The 12,339-nt window shown below is 46.6% G+C and overlaps 1 protein-coding gene across 2 annotated transcripts in view; it reads left to right on the forward strand.

Moving 5' to 3' along the window:
* MASP1 (MBL associated serine protease 1) overlaps positions 1-12,339 on the forward strand; it is a 90,041-nt gene that overhangs the window by 30,275 nt on the left and 47,427 nt on the right. For both annotated transcript variants that reach the window (XM_060274241.2, XM_060274242.2), the window contains exons 3-6: positions 6,613-6,790; positions 8,575-8,706; positions 10,039-10,235; positions 10,476-10,623. In XM_060274241.2, coding sequence (XP_060130224.2) covers positions 6,613-6,790; positions 8,575-8,706; positions 10,039-10,235; positions 10,476-10,623 — 655 coding nt within the window. The remainder of the gene's footprint in view (positions 1-6,612; positions 6,791-8,574; positions 8,707-10,038; positions 10,236-10,475; positions 10,624-12,339) is intronic.

Below are 12,339 nucleotides of genomic sequence, written 5' to 3' on the forward strand. Positions count from 1 at the left end.
CCTACAGGAGGGGATGTTTCTTGCTCCGGGAATCATATTTCTGCCTGCTCCTTCCAACACCTTCTCCTTTATCCTTTCTTGCCTTGCAGCCGCCATGTGTATTTCTCACATCCCAATCTAGCCAATCATTGCCCATTTAGGTCAGGACAGGATGAACCTTGGTCTAATCCAGGAAAGCAATTTGTGCAAACATGCCAGGGAACAGTTTGTAGAAGCAAGGAGGAGACCGTTGCCCTATGCCTCTAACTGGCTAAAGGTTCAGAATTGTTGCAACATTGGACTTTGGGTTTCTGCAAGATCTTTGGCATCTGGTCTGCCTGGGAGAGAAGCTTCACCTCACCTGCTCTTTAGTTCTGCCTGTGCTGACAATCCCCAGAAAAAAGGAATGAGACTTTAAAGTGAGATTGGTAGGGAGAACGTAAGAAACGTTTGCTGGATTGGGGCAATAGCCCATCCAGTCCTGCTACTAGATGCCTCTGAGAAGCCCATAAGCAGGACCAGAGTGCAACAGTGCTCTTTCCCCACTAGCAGGACTAGTGGTTACAACATGGGTAAGCAAACTCAGGCCCGGGGGCCGGATCCTGGCCAATCGCCTTCTAAATCTGGCCTGCGGACAGTCCGGGAATCGGCATATTTTTACATGAGTAGAATGTGTGCATTTATTTAAAATGCATCTCTGGGTTATTTCATAGAATCATAGAATCATAGAGTTGGAAGAGACCACAAGGGCCATCTAGTCCAACCCCCTGCCAAGCAGGAAACACCATCAAAGCATTCTTGACATATGCCTGTCAAGCCTCTGCTTAAAGACCTCCAAAGAAGGAGACTCCACCACACTCCTTGGCAGCAAATTCCACTGCCGAACAGCTCTTACTGTGGGCATAGGAATTTGTGGGCATAGGAATTCATTCACTATTATTTTTTCAAAATATAGTCCGGCCCCCTACAAGGGCCCATGGCTGAAAAACTTTGCTGACCCCTGGGTTAGAGTGCCAGACCTGGGAGACCAGGGTTCAAATCCCCGCTTGGCAATGTAGCTCACTGGGTGACCTTGGGCCAATCACTGCCTATCAGTCTAAACTACCTGACAGGAACAATATACGGCACCTTGAGCTACTTGGAGAAATAGGTGGGATATAAATGTTTGGTTGGAATCTCCTTTCTTTTAACTTGAATCCATTAGTTAGGGACCTGCTCTCTGGAGCAGGAGAAAACAGGCTTGCTCCATCTTCTGTGTGACAGCCCTTTAGCTTTCTAAAGATGGCTATCACATCTCTTTTCAGTCTCCTCTTATCCAGGCTCAACACCCCCAGTTTCCTCAACCATTCCTCATTCGGCTTGGTTTCCAGACCCTTGATCATCTTGGTCACCCTCCTCTACACCTTCCAGCCTGTCCATATCCTTCTTAAATTGTGATGTCCAGAACTGGGCACAGTATCCCAGACGTGGTCTGACCAAAGCAGAATAGAGTGGTACTATAAATTCCCTTGATCTGGACACTATGCTTCTGTTGATGCAGCCTAGAATTGCATTAGCTTGTTTTGCTGCTGCATCACCCTGTTGACTCATGTTAAGCTTGTGGTCCACTAAGACCCCTAGATCCTTTTCACATGTACGCCAGATGTCTCCCATCTTATACCGGTATTTGTGCAGCTGGTTCTTCCTGCCAAAGTGCAGAACCTTACATTTGCCCCTACTGAAATTCATTTTGTTAGCAGGGGCCCAGTTCTCCAACTGGTTATGGTCATCTTAAATCCTGATTTGGTCTTCTGCAGCATTAGCTATGCCTCCCAATTTGGTGTCACCTGCAAATTTGACAAGCTTCCCCAGGATCAATGGACTCGTAATCTGGTGAACCAGGTTCGCTTCCCCACTCCTCCACATGCAGCTGCTGGGTGACCTTGGGCTAGTCACACTTCTTTGAAGTCTCTCAGCCCCACTCACCTCACAGAGTGTTTGTTGTGGGGGAGGAAGGGAAAGGAGAACCTTAGCCGCTTTGAGACTCCTTAAGGTAGTGATAAAGTGGGATATCAAATCCAAACTACTACTACTACTACTCCTACTCCTACTCCTCCTCTTCTTCAGTTGTTTATAAAGATGTTGAACAACAGGCCCAGGACAGAACCCTATGAGCTCTGTAAATAAGTACTTTCTCCGATACCAGATTTAAGACTCATCCATTATAGCCAGTACCCATCAAAAGCCTTTTCCTCCATGAGGTTCTCTAATCATCTGATATCACACATTGGTTTTGTGAGTCAGAGGTAAAATCAAATAACAAGGAGTATTGCTGAGCATAGTCGTGTTTTGTTTTTGCAAAGAGTGTGGGAATTCTCTGGCGTATGGTTTGTTTCTTTTTCTTTTTTTAATGTCTTTTTGGCATGACATTTCATGTGACGGATGACAGAACGAGACGGAGACAGCACCAGAAGGGGACTTTGTGAAAATGAAAGCATTTGTGGGTTGAGATGTGAAAGTTTGGAGCAAGTGGGAAAAAGCTATGAGAGTGCATCTTCTCACACATCGTGGTGTTAGAAGGAGAGATGCAGAAGGATGATGTGCATGTGGAGGAGAAATTGTCAAGTCTGGGTCACACTTTACATGGCTGGGATTGTAAAGCTGTAATTGCAGACATGGTAGTATGAAGTGAGAAAGGGAAATGCATACAGTATTGGGAACCCAGTGTGTGGTGCAATGGTTAGAGCAGGGCTGGAGAGCCTCAGACTGGGGCCAAGAAAGAGTGTGTCTCTGGCTTTCTGTCTGTACCTCAGAACAGATGGAACCATATATTTGTGGAGCTGGAAGGAATACCAAGGGTCATCCAGTCCAACCCCCTGCAATGCGGGAATCTCAGCTAAATAATCCCTGTTGTTGTCGTTTAGTCGTGTCCGACTCTTCATGACCCCATGGAGCAGAGCACGCCAAGCACTCCTGTCTTCCACTGCCTCCCGCAGTTTGGTCAGACTCATGTTGGTAGCTTCGAGAACACTGTCCAACCATCTCATCGTCTGTCGTCCCCTTCTCCTTGTGCCTTCCATCTTTTCCAACATCAGGATCTTTTCCAGGGAGGCTTCTCTTCTCATGAGGTGGCCAAAGTATTGGAGCCTCAGCTTCAGGATCTGTCCTTCCAGTGAGCACTCAGGACTGATTTCCTTCAGAATGGATAGGTTTGATCTTCTTGCAGTCCATGGGACTCTCAAGAGTCTCCTCCAGCACCATAATTCAAAAGCATCAATTCTTCGGCGATCAGCCTTCTTTATGGTCCATCTCTCACTTCCATACATCACTACTGGGAAAACCATAGCTTGAACTATACGGACCTTTGTTGGATCCTTTCATGGATCACTGCCTTGTCGTGGCAAAGGGGCTTGAATAACTCAGAGAAGCTATGAGCTATGCCATGCAGGGCCACCCAAGATGGACAGGTCAACGTGGAGAGTTTTGACTAAACGTGATCCACCTGGAGCAGGAACTGGCAAGCCACTCCAGTATCCCTGCCAAGAAAACTCCATGGACAAATAATCTCTAGCAGATGGCTATCCAACCTCCTATTAAAATCCTCCAAGGAAAGAGAGTCCACCACTTTCCTAGGTAGTCCATTCCATTGTTGAACAGCTTTTACTGTCAGAAAGTCCTCCCTAATGTTTTGCCGGAATCCCTTTCCTTGTCATTTGAATCCCTTGGTTCAGGTCCTGCCCTCCGGAACAGCACAAAACAAGCTTGCTCCGTCTTCCATATGACAGCCCTTTAGATATTTGAATACAGCTCTCATATCACCTTTGAGATTTCTCTTCTCCGGGCTAAAGATGCCCAACTCCCTCATCCGATCCCCGTCAGGCTTGGTGTTCCAGACCCTTTTTCTGTTGACCCGCTAGCAAATTAGCAGCAAGATCAAATTTTGCAAGCAAGGTGTTGTGTGTTGGCAGTAGTTTGACCACGCACACGAACTCGCTGACCCCTTCTGCACCAGCCGCAGCCTCCAGACTGACCCCCAGGGGCAGCCCCATCTGGAGTTAACTGACAACTGTTCTCCTGGCCCTTAAGCATATACCTTTCCGATCTCAGCTCATCTACCTGTGGCCCTTTCAAGAGGAGATGCCAGGGTAGGGGGCTGAGCTGGGAAATATGAGCTGTGTCTTCTCCCCAGTAATAAAGAGCCCTCCAATGTACACCTCCCCCACCCCACCCAAATTGTCTTCGTCGACTATTTCTCAAGCCCTCGGCTCCTTGCCGTGCAGCTATTTTTAAAGATAATATTCCAATAGAGTGGAAACAATTTTTGCCTACGTCCTGAGCGCGTTGGTCTTCATCTGTTCCTAAGCTGTGATAATTAAGACAACCTGATGGAAAGTTCCCAGCGGCTGCCTGACTTCATGGTCTTTTGGTGCCACAAAACACTTGGATTTGACTCTCCCAGTCTTGTGGCAAAAAGGTTTACATACTTTCTGGAGGGGCAGGGTGTGGCAGAGAGCCTTGGAAAGCTGTGGGCTTGGCGCGTCTCAGAATACGGGCCTGCTTTTTGGAAAAGCTACGCTTCAGATCACCCACATGTTATTGGCCTTGGTGCTGTTTAACTTACCCGGAGAGGATCGTTTCCTTCCAGGAAACTGCAGGGTCCGACTGTGATTGATTAGCTGGACTTGGGGCACGCTTTGCCTTGTGGGTTCGGGGTGGCTGGCAATGCTTTGAAAACGATCGCTGTGTATGAAAGCAGGATTTGTAAGCCATCCCGAAAATGCAAAGGAGGTTCCGCCCCTCTTCTGTCATGACTTACAGACCAGCCTGGTTTCCAAACGATGTTCAGACTCCAGGAAGAGGGTTGGGTAGAAGATCAGAGGAGAAAAAACGGCGACAGCAGCCCTACATTGGTTTGATAATGGATATGTTCCATTTGGAAAAGGCCTGCCTGCTTTTGGGGAAAGTTTCAGGCTCCATTGCACACATCACACACCATCTGGGGCAATCGTGAGCCTCTGTTCCACTGCTGGTGGATGTGGGTGTAAAATGCAGAAATGCAATTTAATTTTTTGGGGGGGGGGAAATCTGTTCAGGAAGGTGGGTTTATAATCGTGTTTTAACCTTGCTATGTCGTGCATGACACCTGGACACACAGACTTAAGAATGTCAGAAGAGCCTGTTCAGGCCTGGCTCTAGGTGCAGTCCCGGTGGCGCAGGGCGCCAGGGCGCGGGGCCAGCAGGGGGGGCACTGCATGGCAAAGCCGCGCAGAAACCGTGCTGCACGCTGCGAGGGCGGGGGCGCCGGAGCGATCTCCACGCCTCAGTGCCAGGGCGCCAGACCTGCTCGAGACGGCCCTGAGCCTGTTGGATCAGTCCAATGAGCCAACCAGATGCCCTGATGGGAAAACAGCAAGCAGGATCCGAGCACGAGAGTCCGCTCTCCTCCTGCTGCCATTTCCAGAAACTGGTGTTTAGAAGCATTGCTGCTTTCAGCTGTGGAGTCAGAGCAGAGCCATTGTGGCTATTAGCCATCGATAGCCCTTTCCTCCTCTGGGAATTTGCCCAATCCTGTTTTAAACCCATCCAAGCTGGCCACTGTTGCTTCCTGTCGGGGCGAGTTCCACAATTTATGAGCTGTGCGAAGATGCACTTTCTTTTATCACATGCAGCCTGTGCTTGTATTTGTTTTACTGTATTGTATTTGTACTGTATTGTGTACTGTATGGCTTGGGACTACAATACCTCGAGGACCGCCTCTTTCCATATGAACCTCCCCAGACCTGAGGTCATCTTCCGAGGCCCTCCTTCGTATGCCTCCTCCTCGAGAGCTCTGGAAGGTGGCAACACAAGAACAGGGCCTTCTCTGCAGTGGCTCCCCATCTGTGGGATGATCTCCCCAGGGAAATTTGCCTGGCACCTTCATTATATACCTTTAGGCACCAGGCAAAAACATTCCTTTTTAACCAGGCCTTGGGTTGACCTGATGGACATCCTATACCCTTTTAAAATGTGGCTCTTTGAGGGGGGGGGTGTTATTGAGTTGCTGTTTTTATTCTGATTGTATATGTTGTGATCTTTTCTGTGAACCGCCCTGAGACTGGTGGTATATAAACTCAATAAATAATAATATATTTTTTTCTATCAATTTGTTTTTAATTGATAATCATGTTTATTTTGTGTTTTGTGGATTTGTAAGACACTTTGAGACATCTTTTTCCTGGAAAACAACAAATTATTATTATTATTATTATTATTATTATTATTATTATTATTATTATATTTTACCCTTCTTCTTCCTCCACAAACTACTTGGTTTTGGCTGTGAACCTTACCAGAGGCATCAATTGCAGCAACATAACCCTTTCCCCCCTTCTTGTGGAAAACCCAGGTCTGGAAAGCATAGCTGCCAAGTTATCCCTTTTTTACAGGGATTTTCCCTTATGCTGAATAGGCTTCCTCGCGAGAAAAGGGAAAACTTGGCAGCTATGCTGGAAAGGCGTGTTGCTGCAACAGGCAGTGAAAGAACAATATATTACCCTTATTTCCTCTTCTTTCTCTGCAAAGCCCAGATCTGTATCTGCTGGTGTTGCTGCAACAATATATTTCCACCTTCGAGCTGATCATTCTTTTCCTTTCCTGTTGGGCTTGGAACAGGTGGAGTCTGAGGACCAAGTCCTGGCAAATTTCTGCGGGAGGGAGGCCACAGACACAGAACAGACCCCAGGACAGCAGGCCATTGTCTCCCCGAGTTCTTTCATGAGCCTCAGTTTCCGATCGGACTTCTCCAACGAGGAACGTTTCACAGGGTTTGACGCCCATTACACAGCCGTGGGTGAGTAGCCGCTTGGCCACAATGTGGGTTGCCCACAGCTAAAATACATCAAAAGTGTGTTTTTAAGAAATACTACGCAACTAAAACAAAGCAGTCTAAAGCCCAGTGGACTATATGCTGGCAAAAAAGGGTGGTGCTAAACAAACTCTAATGGAAAGTTCTGGTTACAGGTAGGTAGCCGTGTTGGTCTGGGTCGAAGTAAAATAAAAAAATTCCTTCAGTAGCACCTTAAAGACCAACTAAGTTTTTATTTCGGTATGAGCTTTCGTGTGCATGCACACTTCTTCAGATACCAAGGTGCTACTGAAGGAATACCTACTGAAGGAATTTTTTTATTCTAATGGAAAGGTTTGTTTGTCCCCAGTAAACAGTATTTGTTGCACTTGGGTGGGTTGGTTTTTTTTAAAAAAAAATGAAATTGCCGTATAAATGTATTTGTTTCAGTGACTTACGCAATTGCTGAAGCCTCTGGACAGTCTCCGGGGGCAGTCACCAATAAAGTATGTTGCAGTAGTCAAGCCTTGATGTTGCAGAAGCCACATCATAAAGGATAGCAGCCAGGTGAAAATGGGAGGGAAGCTGAGTGTCTGCTTGAGTAAATGTGCAGCAAACAAGACTCCCATAGCATTCCAATAATTCAACGAGAGAGAGAAAAGAATTAGCATGGTCAGGTATAAAGTAAAGAGGTTTAAGACAACGTGTGTGTGTTGGGGGAGGTTATTGGTTTGGGTTTTTTTTTTTTTTGTTCTTGTGTTCATCATGTATTTTGTGTTTTTATGTTGTAATTTTTGTGTGTGAGAGATCTATGGATGGTATACAAATTTGTACACAATCCATAGATTTGTGTGTGAGAGATCTATGGATGGTATACAAATTTAATAAATAAAATGGGAAGATAAACTTGTACCAAAGAGGATCGTTCGAAGGAATCATTCCAAGGATTATGGCATCATTCCAAGATAAGGAATAAGCAGCTGATCCAAAAAAAATCATATAATAAAAAACGGCGCCATATTAAATAATATTTGGATGGAATTTGCCATCTGTGCAACCGTGTCGTTAAATTAGCTACAATAAACCACCATGTAGATGCAAATTCCAACAGGTCCACTTCCCCTCTGAGAACCCAGAGTTGGTGGGCCAGTTTCTCTGGTTTGGCTACAATGACCATTCCCCATATCAAAGGGGTGCGCATTTTGCGCTGTCGTGCGCAGCCTCCTGGGATCCCCAGGACAGCACTCAGCAGTTCAGAGGCTGGCACTACCTTCCTGGGCTGGATACCTGTGGTCTCCGCCCACACAGCCAGCCGTCCAATCATAGCTGCCAAGTTATCCCTTTTTTAAAGGGATTTTCCCTTATGCTGAATAGGCTTCCTCGCGAGAAAAGGGAAAACTTGGCAGCTATGCGTCCAATCCAGCTGTGGGAGGTGTTGCTGGGGCAGGGGGGGGGGGTTGGCCAGGTAGGAGGAGGTAACCATACAGTGCACACAGCAGGAGAGACATACCTGGGAAGCAGCCGACGGCTCCAGAGCTTTTTAAAACCAGTTTGTTGTAGAGCACACAGAGGCATCCTTCTAGCCTTGAGACGCGACTGAGCGGGAAGCTGTTAGCAAATGAGGTATTCGTACCTTGGTCAACTGAAGTTACCTCCCGCAAACTTGGAAAGGAAGCACAACCTGGGGTCAATATAGATCTTTTGCCTGGCGATGGCGACGAGTTTGAAAGCCACCGAATCCTAAAGTGTTTGCTTTATGAGTCTGCCGTCCCCTCCTGTTCTAATAACAGATATCGATGAGTGTCTGGAGAAGAGCGACGAAGAGCTGGCCTGTGACCACCACTGCCACAACTATATTGGCGGTTACTACTGCTCCTGCCGGTTTGGCTACATCCTCCACTCTGACAACAGGACTTGCAAAGGTATGGCCCGTATCACAGGGCTGGGAGTGAACTGAGCTGGATGCTCTGAAACTCGAGAGCAGGAGTGGGGAATGGGTGCTTTGGTTCAAAGCTCAGCACTTAGTGCATGGATTCAAAATAATAGATCATATTAATTCGGGTGACTGTCAGGTTGGTTTCAGGCTTCAAGGACTCGGCTTCCTTCCCGCCCCCCGCCCCCCCTTGGCAGTAGATAAGCAGAACAAAGTGAAAGGAGTCTCTCTTACCAGTTAGAAATTTTAATGATCACAGGGGGAGAACAAAGCATCCATTCCTAGGATGAAGATGCTCCCAATTAAGGATTCCACCCACCCCCCACCCCCTGTCACCCCCGTCACTTCCGGGTCTTGCAACCTGATCCTGCAACCACTTTGCTTTCTGTTCTGCCACCTTATCTGCTCTCCTTGACCTTGGGCTGAGCGGATGGACGCTTTCCAGCGAAAGTGAGTCTGTTAACGCTCTCTCTCTCTCTCTCTCTCTCTCTCTCTCTCTCTCTCTCTCTCTCTCTCTCTCTCCCTGTTCTTCTTTTTCTAGCTGTTCAACACTCAGTTCTTCCCAACTTCTGCCTTCTGAACTACCGTGTTTCTCCTAAAATAAGCCATACCCCAAAAATAAGCCATACCCCAAAAATAAGCCATACCCCAAAATAAGCCATAGTGATAGGCAGTTTAACCTTGTGGGTTAAACGGTACCATACTTAATAAATAAAAAAGGACATCCCCTGAAAATAAGCCACGTGTGTTTTTTGAGGAAAAATAAATATAAGCCGGTGTCTTATTTTGGGAGAAACACGGTATGTCCCTCTGCAAACCACTGTTCCAAATCTATACTGTCCCACTGCTCCTGGGAAGATTCAGGATCCTGATCATGAGCATAGGGAGGGGGGAGGCTCCCACCATTCCTCCTCAGCACGCTCCCTGACAGTTGGTGTGGTTTGGCCAAAGTGGCCTTACAAGCCAATTGCAGAGGCTTGGCAGGTGCAATTAGACCCATGGGCTTGCGGCTACCGATGCGGGTTCACCCACATCTGAATCCTCTGCCCGTCCCACCTCTGCCACCGAAGCTGCTCCCTCACCACAGATTTCTACCCCAACTCGTATTGGTTCCCCACCAGCCTTGCTGCCAGGACCTTGTGTCCCAAGGTTGAACCAGGATCTCTCCTGCATGCTCTCAGCCCCTGAGCTATTACTGCTCGTCCCCAAGAAACATGGGAAGTGGCCTTCTGTGGAGTCAGACCGTTGGCCATGGCGATAATGACCCTGGCAGACACAACGTAGCCAAGGCGTTCTGTGTTCACCCGTGTCTCTCTTGCAGTGGAGTGCAGCGACAACCTCTTCACTCAGAGGAATGGGGTGATCAACAGCCCAGACTTCCCCAATTCCTACCCCAAGAGCTCCGATTGCTTGTACCGCATTGAGCTGGAAGAGGGCTTCTTCATTACACTGGAATTCAACGACAACTTTGACATTGAAGACCATCCGGAGGTCACCTGCCCGTATGACTACGTCAAGGTGAGCACAGCAAGCTGATCTGGCTCGAGTTCCACACGACTGGAAAATACCAGGAGGCCAGGGAGAAATTCCACACACACACACACACACACACACACACACACACACACACACACTTCCCATTGCATTTTAAGTACAGTACGGTTGCATTCGACTTGTCTGATTTCAACCAGACATGAATAAACGTGACCAACTCTCACCTTTTCTCTGCTCCTCCTTTGATTGTTTTTCTTCTGACAGATCAAAGCCGGGCATCAGGAGTTTGGGCCTTTTTGTGGAGAGAAATCGCCAGGACGCATCGAAACGAGGAGCAACAGCATTCAAATATTGTTCCACAGTGACAACTCTGGAGAGAATGGAGGCTGGAAGCTGTCCTACACAGCAATAGGTAATCTTCCCCGAGGTGATGCTTCTTCTTAGCCCCCACCTGTTCTATACATTTAGACCAGCAGTATCCCACTTCCAAGGAATCATGGGTACTGTAGTCTGTTCAGGGTGCTGAGAGGCTCCTAGCCCCCACACAGACCAGACTCTACCAGAGAAGAGAGGGCTCATGTGCTCAGATCCTGCCTCTGGGTTTCCCACAGGAATCTGGTTGGCCACTGTGATGCTGGACTGGATGGACCACTGGCCTGATCCAGTAGGCTTTTCTTTTGTTCTTTATTCCTAAAGTGGTTTAACGTCAATCCCTCTTTCCAGGGAACTCCGTTGCTCTGGGAAGGGAACAGGGGTCTCCGAGCAACTCTCAGCACCCTCCACAAACTATAGTTCCCAGGATTCCTTGGGTGCCGCCAAGAGCTGTAGCTCTCAAGCTTTTTTCTCTGGGCCACACTTGCAGATGGGGGCCCATCTTTCCAAATGAAAATGCATTTATTTTATATTTTATTTTATTTTATTTGAAGTTCATTAAACTGCATGCCCACTAAAATCAAGATGTTGGTTGCTCATCAGCCTCATCCTTCTGCTGCGTTTGCCCACTCAAATCTGCATCAAATTATGGTCTGGCTGAGCATCAGTTGCCTGAATCAAACACAGAGGAATAATTCCCGACCACTCACCACCAGCACAGATTGTAAAATGTCAGGACCACCAAGGAAAGTGTAAATTTTACACAACATGCAATTATTTGCAAAAAGAACCCAATCATATAATAGCTACTGGGCACAGCTCTATAAAAAACATGCAGCTTGACAGCTTAACTCAAACATGCAATTCAATTGCTTAACAATTAGGAAAAATGGCTTCTAAATAGAATAATAAGATGCATAATGTGTGTTGAAAAAAGGAGATAAATGGATAAATTCCCTGTTATGAATAAGCAACACTGCTATATATATATATATATGCCGCATGTTATAATTGTGTCTCAAAATCATTAAATTAATTGCTTTATGTGAATAATTGCATGTTGTGTGGATCCTGATCTTTTATAACCTATATCTGACTGAGACATCGATTTCTTGGTGAGAAGCCAAGCCAGGCATTTCACTCCAAGAGGAGCACAATTTTGCCACCTGAGGCCCCATATTCCTTCTCGAATGGCACCACCACAAGGTCTCCCACATCCCACCTTTCTGCAGCTTACAGCTCCCAGTCCATTTCCCGCCATGTTGAAATGGCAACCAGGAGAGATTGGAGACACACATTTTTTTATTTTTATTTTTTATATATAATGATTTATTAAAATTTTCAAAAAATACAACAATATAAAACAATAGAGACAAAAAACAGAAAAAACAAGAACAGAAGAAAAACAAATACATATAAAGCATAAAATCTTATATCATTTCACATTGTATATTGGGACCTCCTCGGGTTCCCCTCCCTGTGGTTCTTAAATACATTTATGTTTAGCAAATTCTATACCAGTGTTTCTCAACCTTTTTTGGGCCACGGCACACTTGTTCCGTGAAAAAAATCACGAGGCACACCACCATTAAAAAAGTTTTAAAATTTAACTCTGTGCCGCCCTATATTATAATTATGACTGTAAGAAACACTTGCCAAATCTTGCTTTCCAGCGGGTAAGCGCTGTATATTGGCGCCCGCCAGGCACGTGACAATGCAAATCGCCCTTCTCGTCGCCGCACGTCGCGGCACACCA

Source organism: Zootoca vivipara, chromosome 5 (genome assembly GCF_965207765.1).
Source record: "Zootoca vivipara chromosome 5, rZooViv2.hap1.1, whole genome shotgun sequence".
In the NCBI taxonomy this organism is placed as follows: domain Eukaryota; kingdom Metazoa; phylum Chordata; class Lepidosauria; order Squamata; family Lacertidae; genus Zootoca; species Zootoca vivipara.